The sequence below is a fragment of the Schistocerca cancellata genome, chromosome 4 (assembly GCF_023864275.1).
Source record: "Schistocerca cancellata isolate TAMUIC-IGC-003103 chromosome 4, iqSchCanc2.1, whole genome shotgun sequence".
In the NCBI taxonomy this organism is placed as follows: Eukaryota; Metazoa; Arthropoda; class Insecta; order Orthoptera; family Acrididae; genus Schistocerca; species Schistocerca cancellata.
The window spans coordinates 704,610,001-704,627,841 of record NC_064629.1 but is presented as its reverse complement, the minus strand read 5'-3'; the positions used below and the strand labels follow the sequence as shown (position 1 = coordinate 704,627,841).

At 40.0% G+C, this 17,841-nt stretch overlaps 1 protein-coding gene across 2 annotated transcripts in view; it reads left to right on the top strand.

Moving 5' to 3' along the window:
* The window catches only part of LOC126183855 (uncharacterized), a 252,093-nt gene that overhangs the window by 224,864 nt on the left and 9,388 nt on the right, over positions 1-17,841 (top strand). For both annotated transcript variants that reach the window (XM_049926145.1, XM_049926144.1), the window contains one exon: positions 17,269-17,374. In XM_049926145.1, the coding sequence (XP_049782102.1) occupies positions 17,269-17,374 (106 nt within the window). The remainder of the gene's footprint in view (positions 1-17,268; positions 17,375-17,841) is intronic.

Genomic DNA, 17,841 nt, shown 5'->3' with positions numbered 1-17,841 from the left:
GATGTGTACTTTCTCTAAGTGTAAAGGTGGTCACTGGAGCAAAACTAGTTAGTCACTTTAAAAAAATAATACATTCATCATTGACAAAACATGAGTACTTCAGTCTCCCGATTCACAAAAAATTACAAATTGTTAACATCAAGGAAGAACAGTAATGTATCGTTGATTGTACCCAGTTCAGTGGCCATTCCTGTTTCATTTTGTGCAGATGATTTGTGTCCCTCTATGAATTACAAGGCATAGGTGAAAAGTTTTGGCACTGAAAGAATGTGTTTCATTGCTCAAAAATGCTATTATTTTTTATCTACTCCCCATTGAGGTCTGTGTGGCTGCTCAAATGCTTTTACAGTGACTGGATTCTACTCATTAAGAGTAATTCTGTGAGGTCTGAAACATACACATCTATGCTTACCATAGCTTCCTTATTGGGTGCAGATTGTTTTCAAACCACAGATATAATTACAGGAACAGGTGAAGTCAGAGAATAGTATTTCTGGTGAGGATCATACAGACATCCCATCATTTGACCATCACACAGACTCCCATATGTAAGACACAAAAATAGATGTCCCTCATGTTAAGAAGCAACTGAAAGAGTTGAAACAAATAAGTCAGCAAGTCCAGATGGAATCCCATTTTGGTTCTACAGAGAATACTTTTCAGCATTGGTTCCAACTAAGCTTGCATTAATTGTGAATCTCTCAACTGGTGCAAAGTCCTGAGGTACCAGAAAAAGCACAGGTGACTCTTCCATATAAGAAGAGTAAAAGGAGGAACTCACAAAATTAGAGGCTGATATCCTTAATGTTAGTTTGCTGCAGAATTCTTGAATTTATTCTAAGTCTGAAAATAATAAATTTCCTTGAGTCTTCAGTTTTAAAATTTTGTTGACAGGGAACCAGAAACTATATTAAATTCCTTAAAATGTTTATTAATGGTTCTTTCAGCAGTTACATATTTATACCAGGCAACTAGTTTCAAATCTTACAGGTTCATTTTCAAGTGTGGCCTGCTGAGGCTGCACTGACAGTGTTTGGTCTTAATAATAAACATCAAAGTGGCAACACATGCTTGATATATGTTTGCAGAATGAATGCCAGAATCCACACATGCCTCTTACCAGGTCAAAATCAAACTGTACTTGACTCGGTAAGGGGCATGTTTGGATTGTGACAATCATTCTTCAAACATGCTTGATAAATGTTTGCAGAATGAATGCCAGAATCCACACATGCCTCTTACCAGGTCAAAATCAAACTATACTTGACTCTGTAAGAGGCATGTTTGGATTGTGACAATCATTCTTCAAACATTTATCAAGCACGTTTTGCCACTTTCATTTTTATTATTAAGATCAGGCACTGTCAGTGCAGCTTCAGTAGGCCAGGCTTGAAAATGAATGTGTAAGGTTAAAAAATAGTTGCCTAATATAGATACTACAACTGTTGACAGAATTGTTAATAAATGCCTTAAGAAATTTCCTTGAGACAGTGAAGCTTCTGTACACAAATCAGCACAGATTGAAAGAGCATTCCTCATGCAAAACTCAGCTTTCTCTTTTCTTTCAATATATCTTGTAAAGCAGGGAGTAAGGCCAACAAGCAACAAGCCTTTTTCTCAATATATCTTGTAAACCAGGGAGTAAGGCCAACAAGCAGATTCCATGTTCCTAGATTTCCAGAAAGCATTGACATAGTGCTCCATTGTAGACTGTTTAGGAAGGTCTGAGCATATGGAATAGGTTCTCAGATATGTGAGTGGCTGGGCAAGATCTTAAGTAATAGAATCCAGTATGTGATCCTGGATGGCAGGTATTCAACAGATACAAGGGTATATGAAATTCCAAAATGATGGAGGATAGGACCAGCTAATTGAGTGTTAAATATTTTCTTTTTTTTTTCAATATCCATCACAGCTGTGATAATAGTAATTTCCTTTGTGGAACTAGTTTCAGATTTCAGACCATCACATCCATTTTCAAACCATAGCCTTATACGTAAGTGTAGTCATACAGTCCACCAATATACATATCAGTAACCAGATGCTCATATTCATTGTTAGAAATCATTATATTAATACAAAATGTTAACTTCATTTGAGTATATAATATGGTTTCCTTCCAATGGAGCAAAGTAAAATTTACCACACCATTTTCTCTGTGTTTATGATGGCAGCTATATCATATACTTTTATTCAGTACTATATTGTGTAATTTTTGAGGTTTTTATCTGTAGTTGCATCTTTCAGGCATCCTTCATGTGTATCATCTTCGTGAGAAGTAGGGCCACATTTGAATTCAGTTGCCCTAGTGTGAAGTGATGACATTGTAGGAGAAGAACCCTTACAAACTTCACAACCTTTGAATGGATTTTAAATTAACAATAAAGTCTCCAAAACAGAGAATTTTATAACAGTGTGGTATTCCATTTTCTCCAGTGGAAATAAACACCACAATATGACTACTTTATGGTGTTATATGGATCACATTATTGTCCATACAAAGTACGCACTTGATTTGTGGGATTGTGCAACATGTAGAAACATACAAAACATAGTTGTCGATCACACAACTGTTGTACCAGACCAAGAGTTTCTCACCTTGCCTTTATACTTCAATTGCCCAATTTAGTTTCCTACATTGCATTTCAGAAGCAGGAAATAAACCAGAAGTAATGAATAAACTGGAGGGGTGGGGGAATGTGTATTCCATAAAACACTAACTTCTTAAGTAGAATGCTGCGAGTGATACAGTCAAATGTCTAGAATAATTTGCTGAAGATGTGAGCTGGTGATACACTATCATTTAAAATGTTTGTTTGAACTTAAGGAAAATTTAAACAACTACCTCACTTGAATCTCCCTTTTGAAATCCAAAGCTAGATTAGATAAGCATCCCATTAATGCATAGCTAATGCACAATTATTGACTAAGTTGGTCTATGACTACACTCAAACATGCATTAAAAGTAAATGTTTTTAAGATCAAAGCAGTGCACTGTAATCCCCACAGTAATTTATCTGATGTGGATAAAACAGCGCCATCATAATCACATACTCACTTCCAAGTGCCAAAGAAACACTGTTTCTATGCAGTGTAGGGTTGCTTAGTCATTCATTATGGAAGTCATGTTGTTACAATGATAAATTAACAGACTTATGTTAGGTGTGGTGGTCATAAGTCTGAGATAACTTGATGTCTGTCAGGCTGATCTGTTACTGTCTTCCTTTTCTAATTATGCATTTTAGTACCATTGGCTATCTCACATAACATTCCCAGATGTATTTGTAAACATAAGATTCTGATTTTCATTGTAATGTTGTTGTTGTTGTCATCATTGTTTAAGTCAACGACAGGCTCCACTGGAGCAAATATAGTCACACAAAATAAGAATATTATCACTGAGGCCATTGTCACATGAGTGCCAGATGGAAAAGGGACTAATAGAGAAGTCAATGTTCATGGCAAATAATTCAACACCAGTGAAGCACTGTCAGGATATAGTGGTATAAAATCATATACACAGTCCATGAGAGCTTGTGGTCTAGTGACTAGCATTGCTGCCTCTATATCAAGGGGCCCTGGGTTTGATTCCTGGCCGGGTTGGGGATTTTCTCTGCCAGGGGATTGGGTGTTTGTGTTGTCCTCATCATTTCATCGTCATCATCATCATCATCATCATCATCATCATCATCACTCATGACAGTGTCTAGATTCGACTGAGTAAAAAAGTGGACTGTGTAAAAATTGGGAATTTGTATGGGCGCTGAAGACTGCGCAGTTGAGTGCCCCACAAAGCAAACAGTCCATGAGCAGTGATCAAGTGAGAAGTTGACAGGAAAATATGAGGGCAGTTGCACTCAACACAGCACTATTATGATTAGACAGTGCAGTCTCCTTCACTTCAGCATTGTTACCAGAGCTGTTGCCTGCCAAAGCTATCACTGACAGAGCAGCAGAAGCTGGAGTTAGTTAGGTAGTGCCTTTGATGTAGAGGTTTGGTGTGTAGATTTGATGGATGGCAATGTCCAGAATGAAACTTAGACCAGCGATCAATAATTACCCTACTGTGAGGAATTTGCTTTTTGACTGATAGCTCTATGTCTGAGAATGCAGCCTACTGGTTCAGCATTGCAGCTGGGGGTTCTGGGGGCATCAGTAGAGAATGACGCAGAGGGGCAGGTCCAATCTCCATCAACACCTAGATCTGCTCCCTTGAGGCCTTGAATTTGGATAGCACTGATGCAAGGGGCTGTTCTTGCGGAGCATTGATCCATTTTATTGAGGTTGTGTGTGTACTGTGGAGGTGGCAGTTGTGGCCTATACACTGCATGGACTGCCTATGGTCATGATGAAGCAGTAAGGATGGCACTGAGATGCCTTTCATTTGCCACAACTATAACTGATCTTTATGGCACGTAAGGTGTTATACTTGAGCTGCAACAGAGAAGATCTGCCATTCTATGTGACCTATTCAGTAGAATATGCTGTGTCCCCAATCATGAACAGAACAGTGTGACTTGTGTACACTGTTCAGTCTGCCAACACATCTGTAATGATCTTTTATAATTCAGAAGATGGTGAATGCATTGTCACTTTACAGAAAAAAGGGTTATCAGCTTGAGAAATTTCTCACAGAAATGATGTACACACCAGTGATATAAATTGAACATTAAGCAACTATGTGAGGCACAGTACATTGAAAATCTGCCTTATAGTGGTCAATAACACCAGCTGATGACCACTTTCTACAAATTATAGCTTCTAAGTTTCCTGAAGAGAACACAAGAGCATAGTGTGCTGGTCTTTTAGAGGCAACTGTACAACTGTGTTGACCTAAACAGTACACAATCATCTCCAAATGATTGATTTGGCCTCTTAGGCAATCATTATGAAAAAAAAATATAAACCCCCAGTGTAAGGAAGTTGGTCAAAAAACATGTATTAATGGTGACAGATCAACATCACAAGTGGAGGTTTTGTCTGACACCTGATGGTTCTTGTAGAAGAGTGTGGTGGCAACCATGTACCAATGCAAGTCTGAGGTATGCAGTTGCACATGTTAAACAGGGAGGCAAGTCAATCATGCTTTGGGGCAGTATCATATACAGGTGTTGCATGCCTCACATCATTATTGAGGATAATTTGAGGCTATGCCTTTTTGAGACAGGATCCTTCAACTGTTGTGCAGCCTTACATTCAGTATACTAGCACTAAGTTAATCTTTCAAGACAGTACTGCATGAGTGCACCACACCCACCTTTTCAACACCTTACTACAATAGGCAGGAATAAACCAAATGGGATGGCATGCAAAGCCTGTTGGCATTAACCCAATTGAGCATGCTTGGAACCAGTTGAAACTTGCAGTGTATTGTCCTAGGAAACCTCCCCAGATACTGGAAGACAAGAAGAGGGCTACTGTTGAAGATGGAACAAGCTTAACCACAGTGTCTCCACCACCTTGTGGACAGCAGGCCACAGAGGATCCAAGCATGTTAGAATAAGTGGGGTGGAACAATTTGGTATTGAATGTTACCCAGCAGCAGATTTTTATTTCACAGGTGTGCCAACGCATGCATTTTTGAACATATTGCCTGCAGTTTGGCTACTGTTTTGTTTTTATTTTACTGTGAAACTGTTTTTTTTTCATAGGTCTTATTTCTTTATTCCCTTCTCGCTTTAAATCTAAGCGCGCACATGTTGACAGATATGCAGTTGGTAAAAAAATTTTTTTGAACTGGATAGTTCATTTCACTTAGGCATGACACAGGTCTCTGATGTTAGTGGAAGACTGTTTGCTGTTGAATTGGCTTGACCCCATATTTGTGTTGAGTGAGGCTGTAATGGTTCACTGTCGGTTTAATAGAAGTGTAGTTATTTAAATTACAATTAAAATCATTCTGATATAAGATGCTGAATAATGTCTATAGATTCTTTATGTGGTATTTCTGAGTTAATTCTTTTACCGTAATGTTAGCCAGATAGTTCATGATCATAACAATTTTTGTGTTCTAAGTATTGCTAGAAAATTCCATGAACACTGGTAATTGTAATTCTAAAGGGCGGGCAGTTGTAGTGCTACAATATGAAAGTTATATTGATCACCATTATTATTCTTTATTCTTCATCAAGAGCAAGTTTCAAGCATGCATCAAATAAGTCACCATTAAAAAGTATTTCCATGTTATTTTGTGAGAACTTGGCATGGCACATGTGCTGACTTCTGATTGTGTATTAACTATATTTAACATCACCACAAATTTGTAACAGCTTATTAAATTTATTAATAATAGATAATGAAGTAGCCCATTGGCCACAAGGAAAGGATGAAATGGCTTGTTGTCCGTTTCAATGGTCCAGATGTTTCTGAAGTCATCTTGGAGAGCAGATTAGAATAGGCCTGCAGATTATTTTAGAGAGATATTGTTAAATCTTCAAATTTAACACATATTTCGGACAACACAACAACACATATAAGTCACTGAGTAAGTTGATCTGTGTACAAGTCGGCATTCAATTAAACACTGAGTCTCAGTCTAGCGGCTGCTGCTCGGCTGGCCACTTAGGTGGCGCAGCTGCTGCACGGCTGGCAGACAGCGCCGCACATAGAGGACGTGCGTAATTGCGCGGCGGCACTTAGAAATAATCGGCGAGTCACAACACTTTTCCCCCCTTTGAAATTGTTGCACTGGTCTTGATGGAGGTGTCCTGGAGATGGATAACGTCCATAGGCATTGTTTGACTCGCCGTAAAGTCTCGAAGAGGAGGCTTCCCGTACGGACGGAAGTGTCCCCGATGATAACAGGTCGAGATGACAGGAGACGTAGGGGTCGAATCTGCTGGGGCCCCATGCACCAATCTGCCCATTGCGGCAAGTCCAGTTGATATGACAGGAGACATGGGCGATGTGTCGGCGTCCGTTGGAGGAGGAGGCGAGTAGATGTACTCTGACAGAGGATGGTCCTCCGGTTCCTGCATGGGCACGTCTCCTGGTGGCGTCCGTTCTGGTGCTGGCATCGCGATGACGGTGAGAGGGCTGCGTTGTGAGTATTGAGAGATGCCAAGATCCCGAGCATCAGGTATAGCCAAAGGTGGTGTGGCGGCATTCGGAACAGGCATTGCTCGCACCCGAGGCTGAAGCTGGTCCGAATGACGCACTGCAACACCCGTGTCCATCTGGATTTCATACAGGCATCTTAAGATGCGGCCCGGGCTCCATTTTGGCCGCCTGCCATATCCCCGTACCCAGACGAGGTCATCGGCGGTGAACCGGCCAAGTGAAGGCACCCGCGTGAGGTGGGAGGCCGCAGAAGATGAAGTAGCGTGCGGGGCTGTCGGCCATGTAAGAGCTCAGCCGGGCTGTGATCGCCCATGGGGGTGAAATGGTAAGACGCCAGGAACTGGAGAAGCGCATCATCAGCAGCAGAAGAAGTCAGAAGTTTCCGTATCTGAGCCTTAAATGTGCGGACCAGTCGTTCAGCCTCACCGTTGGATTGTGGATGGAACGGCGGGGCCGTGACATGCGTAACGCCGTGACGGGCACAAAAATCCGCAAAGTCGGAAGAGGCAAATTGCGGACCATTATCAGTAACACGAGTAGAGGGGAGGCCTTTCAAATAAAAAATGCGGGCGAGAGCACTGGTGGTTGCCGCGGTGGTAGGTGACGTGCAACGGACAATGAAAGGAAAGTTAGAATAGGCGTCAATTATGAGGAGCCAATAAGTACCTAAAAAGGGTCCCGCAAAGTCAGCATGAATGCGCTCCCAGGGCTTCTCAGGCGAAGGCCACGGTGACAAAGATGACTTCGGGGCAGCGGCCTGTGACGCACAAGGGCCGCAGGCAGCGACCATGTGTGCTATTTCAGAGTCAATGCCAGGCCAGTACACATGACGGCGCACCAGAGATTTTGTGCGAGACACACCCCAGTGCCCCTGGTGAAGGAGGCGCAAGACCGAAGCACGCAAAGATGCAGGTACCACAACATGCGGCGAAGCATTGTCAGTGGAGAGGAGGATAACACCATCCCTAGCTGTGAGGCGGTAGCGCAAAGTGTAGTAGTTCCGCAACGGATCAGAAGTCTTAGCGGACGGGCGATCTGGCCAACCCTTCTGAATACAGCGTAAAACCCGGGAGAGGGTAGGGTCAGAACCCGTAGCAGCCGCCAGCCTGTCCCCAGTGATGGGGAACCCGTCCACAACCCGCTGCTCGGCAACATCCAGGTGGAAACACAAAAGTTCGTCCCTATCGAATGCCTGATCAGGACCCATGGGAAGGCGAGACAAAGCATCAGCATTCACATGTTGAGCCGTTGGCTGGAAATGAATCTCATAATTGAAACGGGATAAGTAAAGAGCCCAACGCTGGAGGCGGTGTGCAGCCTTGTCGGGAAGTGACATTGATGGATGAAACAAGGAAACAAGTGGTTTGTGATCCGTAACAAGATGAAATTTTGAGCCATAGAGAAAAGCAGCAAACTTATAGCATTCTGTAGCATTCCGTACCATGGAATCAGCATAGGATGCTTTGTGAACGTCAGTAACAAATTGACACTTTCAACGGAGGCCGTGAAGTTCAGCAGCCCAAGCGCAATAGGACTGATTTGGTTGTTTTTGACAACGATAAAAGGCAACACGAGAGGCTACCACATGCGTTTGCATTTGAAAATAGACAGACAGAAGGGAGCACATTTCAGCAAAGGACAAAGACGCAGGATCCTTCAAAGGAGCCAATTGCGACAACAACCGATACATTTGAGGTGAAATCCAGGAAAGGAACAGAGACTTACATGGTTGTTTGTCCGTGACATGAAATGCCAAGAAGTGCTGTTGAAGATGTTTTTCATAATCAGACCAGTCTTCCGCCATCTCGTCGTAAGGTGGAAAAGGAGGTACAGCCAACGACGAGAAACGCCCCGCATTTGACGCCGCGACGAAATCGCGAATCGCCGCTGTTAGAAGCGTTTGCTGTTCAAGGAGATTTTGCAAGAGCTGCTCGACAGTAGCCATGGAACCCTGTGAGTCAACGGTGAAAAGGAAAAATCCACTACCTCGTCGCCAATTGTTAAATCTTCAAATTTAACACATATTTCGGACAACACAACAACACATATAAGTCACTGAGTAAGTTGACCTGTGTACAAGTTGGCATTCGATTAAACACTGAGTCTCAGTCTAGCGGCCGCTGCTCGGCTGGCCGCTTAGGTGGCGCAGCTGCTGCATGGCTGGCAGACAGCACCGCACGTAGAGGACGTGCGTAATTGCACGGCGGCACTTTGAATAATCGGCGAGTCACAACAGATATGTGCTTCAAAATTAGAACTAAAATATTTGAGGCTATAAATCTGCCACAAACAATAACATTCACTCATGACAGACCTTTTTGTACATAGCTAGGACTGTAATTTGTCCTTTCAATGAAACTGATTGCTATGAGAATGAGTGCTGGACTAATCCAGCTGCAAGCTGCAATAGAAGACATCAGATGCACTGATATGTTTATGAGCTAACATCCCAAAGATGTTCGGGATCACATGAGGTTCCTCGTCTTCGAAATGTCTTGGCTCAAACTTGTCTAGGGGTTGAACCACACGTGTCGCATTACACACCCTAAATTAGACACATGTGACCCTTTGGTTAGCTTGCCTAGCTGATGGCAAGTTTGCAAAATTTTATGAAACATAAAACATTATTATGGCAACGGCGTTGCCGCAGTGGGTACACCGGTTCCTGTGAAATCACCAAAGTTAAGTCCTGTCGGGCGTGGTCGGCACTTGGATGGGTGACCATCCAGGCTACCATGTGCTGTTGCCATTTTTCGGGGTGCACTCAGCCTCATGATGCCAATTGAGGAGCTACTCAACTGAATAGTAGCGGCTTCGGTCAAGAATACCATCATAACGGCCGGGAGAGCGGTGTGTTGACCACATGCCCTCCTATCTGCATCCTCCACTGAGGATGACACGGCTGTCGGATGGTCCCAGTAGGCCACTCATGGCCTGAAGGTGGAGTGCCTCTTCAAAGCATTATTATAACATATAACAACAGTAATAATAATATCGGGAGCTAAATTAACGACCCATAAATGATGTAGGCCACACAGTTGCAATTTGGTTAGAATAATGTTTATTCAGAAAGCAAACTAATAGTGGAAGTGGTCGTATTTAGAATTACTATTACACTGAAGTGCATATCCATTTGACATGGTTCAATCATTCACAATTGCATTGTGAATTACAAGTCCAATACTCCACCTCATTAACTACGTGAAGAGTTAGAGTTCACATCAGGTGCACGGATGCTCACCGTTCAGAGACTAAGTCGTGCAGTACCACACAATGTGAAATTTTCTAAGTTGTTTCACTTCCTAGCTACCTAAAGACTGACCATCTGCTTTCTGGTCTCCACCCACACTGTCCTCTGCCCGTCCCTGGCTGAATTTCCCATGTGCCAAACATCCTCGCTCAACAGACTAGTGCAATTCCCTTTCCTGAAGCCATCCATCTGATTGGCTACAGCTTATTCTACGTTATTTTTCATTTTAACATATTTAAATAATCAAAGCTTGACCACTTTCATGTTCTAAATGAAGTAACAGTAATGTCCATTACATAATAAATGTTAAATTCTTTTACATAAAACCAATGTAATTTCCTTCTTAACTTTGAATGTCATGGGAAGTAGCTTTGCACCAATGTGCTTTCTGACAAATAAATAATGAACAGAAGTAACTTTTATGCACTAAAATTTACAACAAATATTCTATTACCTAATGATTCAATACGGTGACATGCTGTCATCATTCAATGTGTTTTGTGTGGAGGAAATGATGATCTGCGGCTTAACTGAAAGTACTGATAATTGAAATTTCCTATATTGTTTAAACAAATAAAGTTACAGAGTTGATATTTACAACATTTGTCATTTTAATGATGCGCTTGTATATGAAATGTTGATTATTAAGATCGACCAAAGCATTCAGATTTTAGTGTTCAGGTCTTTGTTACAAAACTTGTTAATATCACTTTAACAGAAAATCCTAAACTATTATAGATATGATCAATATTCAAGTTTTGTTGGGATCACAATGAAAATTTATGAAGGATGGTAGATTAAAATTACTGTGGCATAATTCCCTGAATTACTATAGAATTAAATAGTTTTCCTAAATGTTCCCCTTTATGGCCAATCTTAGGTCAACCATATGTAACACTGGTATGTCTCCCTGGCCACAAACAGCTTCTATGGGGTTTTCCTATGTCATAGGTTCTCGTCTGTCTCACTCGCACACTACAGTTCTTAGGCCTCATTCAGCACCATAGATGCCTGTGAATTTCCCCATCTTGCGGTGAGTCTGTGCTCTTTGTGGCACACAGTCCTAAACAGCAGGGTTTGTTTCACAATTCCTGAAGGCTGACTCTTTCGGCCACATACTTAAATCAGAGCAAAATGCTCATTAACTCACATGTTGGATGCGTTTGTATCAAACAGCAACTGTACTTCAGTATTTTACACTGTCAAGGAGAACATCAGTTTAGTGAGAGTGGCTGATGTTTAGTAATGTACCTCTAGAATTGTGTTTCCTTATGATATTTGGTATGACAATAGTGGATCAGTGTGCTGTAGCTGACTTTTAGACACTACAGCAGTGTGATTAAGTTTTCTCCATAGACAACAGATTGCACACTGTTAAAGAAAATTATTGCAGTTGTGCATCTTGAATCAGTTCTTGCCAAATTTCTAGTTACTTTACGCTTGTTAAAACTATCATCTGATTCAGGCAATGCATGAGATTGTTACTGTTTTGAATGATGTGAAGAGGTTAGGATCCATGTCAACCTACAGGGATTGGATGAAAAGATTGAAATACCGTGAGAAATGCATGCTTGAATATAAGTGCAGATGCTAACCAGGCCTGCAGGTTGCATTGTTGTATCTGACTATAAACTGCACCTGTGCAATGTCCCCAATATTGCAAGTGTTGGTCATGATCAGAACAGTGTTCTGTATAGTTATGAGTGCATTATGTCAGTGCTAAGTGAATTCAAATATGGCAAATTGTTGGTGCTCTTACAGTGGGTGCTTCCATAACCAAGGGAGTCAAAGTGTTTAGTGTTTCAGGGGGCACCATATCAAAAATTTATATCGCATACGAGGAAAGCAGCTATTCACAGCGCAGGCGAAAATGTTTGTTGAGTGATCATGATGGACAGTCAATGAAGAGCATTGCAATGAAAAATAAGATGATGACAGCTGTAAAGGTTGCTGCAGAAATGAATGTCATACTTGTGAACACTGTCAGTACCAAAACAACATGAAGAGAACTCCTTAAGCAGGGAATTACAGGATGAGATGGAATTCCAGAACCACTCATCACTGATGCAAAGGCCAAAACAGGAAAATGTGGTGCTGAAGCTGCAAAACCTAGGCCAAGAAGCAATGGAAGAATGTAATTTGGTCGCAATAGGTTTTTTCACACTGTTTCCAACTTCTGACTGAATTTCCATTCCAAGAGTGAAACATGTTGGGGGTTCGGTGGTGGGTTGGGCAGCCATATCTTGGTATTCCACAGGGCCCATGGTTCCTCAGCAACACCGCATTACTCTCAAGGATTATGTCACCTTTGTGGCTGATCAGGTTTATCCCAAGGTACAATGTCTGCTACCAAATACTGATGCTATGTTCCAAGATGATGGGGCCCCTGGTCACGCATCTCGCATCGTTCAGGTTTGGTTTTGTGAGCATGGGGATGTATCTTTGCATCTCCTCTGGCCACAACAGTCACCATGTCACAATATTATTGAGACTTCGTGGCCTACTTTTGAGGAGAAGGATGCATGATCACTATCGACCTTCATCATCGTTATCTGAACTTGCCACTATTTTACAGGAAGAATGGTATAAGATTCCATTGAAAACCATACAGGACCTGTATTTATCAATTTTGAAATGACCAGAAGCTGTTTTGAATGCCAACGGTCTTCCTACACAGTATTAGGCATGGTAATGTGTTGTGTTTTTGGTGCACCATATTTTTATCCATCCCTGTAGGCGAGCCGTTACTTGAAGAACTCAAACTGCATGATGATTGCTTATTAATAGGCCTTTTTACTGTTCATGAACTTTTCCCACTTCATGTTCTGTAGACATTGTTCTCTGAGGTGATAGTGGCATTTTGTGGATTGTTGCTATAATTAAGAATTCTTTTAAAGAGGGGTTAAAATTTGGGCTTGAACCTCAGAATCTAGGGGCAGGAAAACCATAGTGTTGGAATATGATTGGTGACAATCTAGTCATCCGGAAGGCAACTCCAACTTAAAACGTTTGGACTGGCTACTAAATGTGAAAATGATGCCATTTATAAATTTTTGAATTAGAAAACAAGTAAGTATGCTTAAGCTCAAAATTTGAGATTTCACTTGCATGAAAATGTGGACTTATTGATATTGATATGAGCTCAAACCATCTGTTTCAGGATGAGGCTCTGGGACTGGGTTTTGGTTCATAGCTTTCTGTCACTATTTTTTGCTGTTATAGTTGTTGATTTTGCTGTTGTAGAAAGTATTATTTGTCATTGCAGTTGACATTTCTGTCAAAATTTTAGGAATTCCTGCATCTGTGCTGTGTTTTGATTTGTCAATATCATAAACAAATGTGTTAAAATTTGTACACAGTTGCACCTTAGAGTTGTGCCAAGCTCTACTCTATAGTTTTAGATGAACACAGAGCCCAAGGGAGAAATAGAGTCGAATATGACAACATAGTAATCATGTTATTATTTTGTTTATCATCATCATCATCATCATCATCAGGTACAAGGTCTTGTTAAAGGGGCACTTGGAGAAGTCAATGGCCATAGAAAATAATAATCCAACATCAATGAAGTATTATCAGACTGAGGAACAGTCCAATCCCGTACAGAGTTCACGAGCAATATCAAGTGGAAAATAAAAAGGATGATTTAATGGCATTCACAAAAATCACAGCATTTTTGTGGTTAGACTGTGCAGTTGCCTTAATTTTGACATCATAGCTACGGGGTTTGCCCATTAAAGCTGTTGTTGGTGGTGTTGGCAGCTGAGGCCAGAGTTACGTGTCAGTAGCACCCTCAATGCGGGAGCTTGGTGTGCCATATCCACTCACTGTATAGCCATAATATCTTGAGTGCGGCTCAAAGTAAGTCTATGGTCTGTAGGGTAGATTTACAGGGCAAATATGATAAATTTGGTTTGAAAGTGTAGAATCAATTTCCACTTTTTTCAGTGAAAAGTGAGTTAAACAACTCCTATGAGTAATAGATAAAAAAATCTTTTGATAGCAACATTGATAGGACATAAAATAATCCAGCAAGAATGATCCATTTTCACTGTATGCAATTTGAGCACTGTATGTGTTAGAGCTGATATAACAATTGTAAATCCGTTGTTCTAAAAAATTACATCTAGAACAAGATGAGAGAAATTTTGCACTTTTACATTTCTAAAAGAAGTTCCACTCATTACTCAAGCAGTTAACTAAAGTGTTTAAATGTAATACAGTCTTTTTAGGTCAGCTACACATGTCACAAGTGTATTCCTTCATGACATTCTTCCATCAGTGCACTCCACTATCTGAAACCATTCAGTGTCTTCTGCTCCTCCATGTACCTTTCCATTCTGTGCACCCTTAGCCACTACTGTCTTCACCACCAAAATTACATCTAGAACAAGATGAGAGAAATTTTGCACTTTTACATTTCTAAAAGAAGTTCCACTCATTACTCAAGCAGTTAAGTAATGTGTTTAAATGTAATACAGTCTTTTTAGGTCAGCTACACATGTCACAAGTGTATTCCTTCATGACATTCTTCCATCAGTGCACTCCACTATCTGAAACCATTCAGTATCTTCTGCTCCTCCATGTACCTTTCCATTCTGTGCATCCTTAGCCACTACTGTCGTCACCATTCATCAGATAATGAGTGTGAATGTAAGAGTTATCCCTGCCTCAAAGAAAACAAAAGTTTTTTATTTCAGCAGTGATTGCCTTCTTTATGGGTGTGTCCAAATGTCATTGTGTTGTCTGTAATATGAACATATGTACATCCTTTCAGTCTTTAACTTCTATCTGAATTTTCTGACATTGGGCTCTATTTGGAGCTGTGACAAGTCAAAAACACTATAAATGTGCCTTTCAGTGATGGCTTATTGTTCCTATTTATGTAGACTGAATTTTATCTGTTTCTAACTTCATACTAATGATACAGCATTTCTTTAAATTCTACATAATACTTTTGATTCTTTTAGTGAGTTTCATGTCAGTAACAAGTCTTCAATACATGGTTCATCTTTTCTCTTTTATTAAAATCACTTATCCCGTCAAATATTGTACATCTGTTACTCATGCTAGACAGGGAGTTGAGGAAATGCCTTGGTGCCAGTGATGGCCAAGTGTTGGTTAGGAGGAGGCCAGTTGAGGGTCTGCAACCAACCTGTCTGTGTGCTAGACTTGTTAGACCTACACCTGAAGTTATGTTTTTTTTAATTTATTTAGTCCTTCAAATCCTATATGTATAGAATATATACAAGGATATTGGACATGGTTAGGTATTTACAAGATAAAATACAGTTTGTATTGCAATCCTAAGGACTAGATATTGATGTAATTTAGCAAAGATTCATACATACAACAACCATTACAGGCAACATACAAAGTAGAATATTAATAATGCATCTTTATTTTTGTTGTTTGGCTTTTATATATTCTGTCAGACTGTAAAAGCAATGATCAATTAAATATGCCTTTACTTCAGCCTTAAAACTACAGAGTTTGCCTATTGATTTAATATGGTTAGGTAGATTATTGAAAATCTTTATCCAAGTATGTAGTGTGCCTTTTTGGCACAATGATGTTCTCACCTGTTTCATATGAAGGTCAGATTTTTGCCTTGTATTGTGTGCATGTGTATCTTCTGTTTGATGAAAACTGATGTTTCGAAGATAAAAATGGAAGGATGAGGAAGAACTGACAGTTTTTTGAATATGGGTCTGCATGATATCGTATTGTTTACCCCTTCAATAATTCTTAGTATTCTCTTTTGCAGCCTGAAAAGTTTAATATTTGTTATTGTATTTCCCCAGAAGATTATACCATATTTAATTACAGAGTGCACATAGGAGTAGTATACATTTAACAGGCTGGCTTTGCTGCAACAGGTTTTTAAGATCCGTATCATGTAACAGGTTTTGCTTAGTTTTCTTTGCAAGTATTCAGTGTGTACCTCCCATTTTGTGTTGTTCTGGAGCCAGAGTCCCAGAAATTTAGTGCTGTCAACACTTTCAAGAACTCTGTCCCTAAGTTCTATTTCTATGTTTGGGTTGTGTCTTCCTTTTACATTATAGAAGTTCAGTGCTACTGTCTTTTCTTTGTTTATAATTAGTTTATAATTAGCTTGTTGTAGCTGAACCACTGTTCTACACTGTTCATTGTTTGGATAGCGGAGTCTTTAAGTTTTTCTTCTGTTTTACCACTAATAAGGAAGCTTGCATCATCTGCAAATTGGAGGGTAGTGGTTGGTGGTGTGATTTTTTTATGAGTTAAAAAACGACTTGTATGTTGAGTTTTTTCATTTAGGTAGCAACATTGCCAAAAAACTTATTGGTACCAGAAAAACTCATGGGTTCAGTTCCTCCTTTTAGCTTTTACTGACTTTCATGTATTGGTTATGTTTTTTCTCTCTGTAGATGGTGCAACTTCAGTAAAATGCATTCCACTCAGCCTGCATGAGCTAAGGCTCGAAGTCAGATCAGTTTCTTGAAGTTTGTTGTATTCTGTTAGCAAAGGATATCCCAAAGCTACCAGTTACTGGGAGACAGTTGAAGATCTTAATTTTACCATATTCATTTTGTCTTGATGAAGCATAAATGTGCTGTTATGAATCATGCCAACTGACATAAAATTATTCACTGTTGAACCATCCTCTCCTAAATTGTAAATATGCAGTTATGTAAACCAACTTGTAACATGTACAAAGAAATAATATATGGTCTAAGGCCACATACAGTTTTGTTTTTACACTGATTCTTCTAGCAAATGCACAGCCAGTTCATACCCACACAGTGTGGCATATTTATAGAAATAAGAGATTAATTATATCCCTTAGGCTGGAATTCAGACTTCACAGTTGTACACAAATTGTGTGTTACCCACTGGTGCATTTCTCGTCATTCAATGTTAAGAATGAAATTTATTTCTCATGCATAACCGCACTAATTTTACATTTACACCTTTTTCAGATGTGTCTACCACAACAACAAAGAAAGTTCCATCCCCACTTGAAAAATCACTTAATTACCTTACTGCAGAGGATGAGTCTACATCAGACAGTGAAAGCCTTGCAAGGTATAGTACTTCTGTGTTAAGTTGTACTTCTGCATTTTACACGTGGACACACAGTATAACTGAATGATAGTTGCAGTCTGCATGCAGAATGACAATTTCTGTAAATATTCGGAAAATTCATTGAAATGAACAGATGTGGAAATACTATTTCCAAATAATTATGCATAATTTCTTAACTTTTTTCCATTTTCCCATTGTATGACTGTAACATAGACAGATCTTTGAATTACTCTAGTCACTGCCAGTCATCACCTCCTACACAATTAAAGAAATAGCTATTCAAAAACACTGATACAATACAAGAAAATAGTTGTAGGAGATTTACATAATTTTTCACTTTATTCCTATCCCACAGTTAAAATTGCTTGTATTTGTAGGTGTTATTATTAGAGAAGAATATGAAGTATCCCATGTAGAATCTACAATGTCTACTTTGTAGCCTGAAATAATGACACAAAATTTCTGTA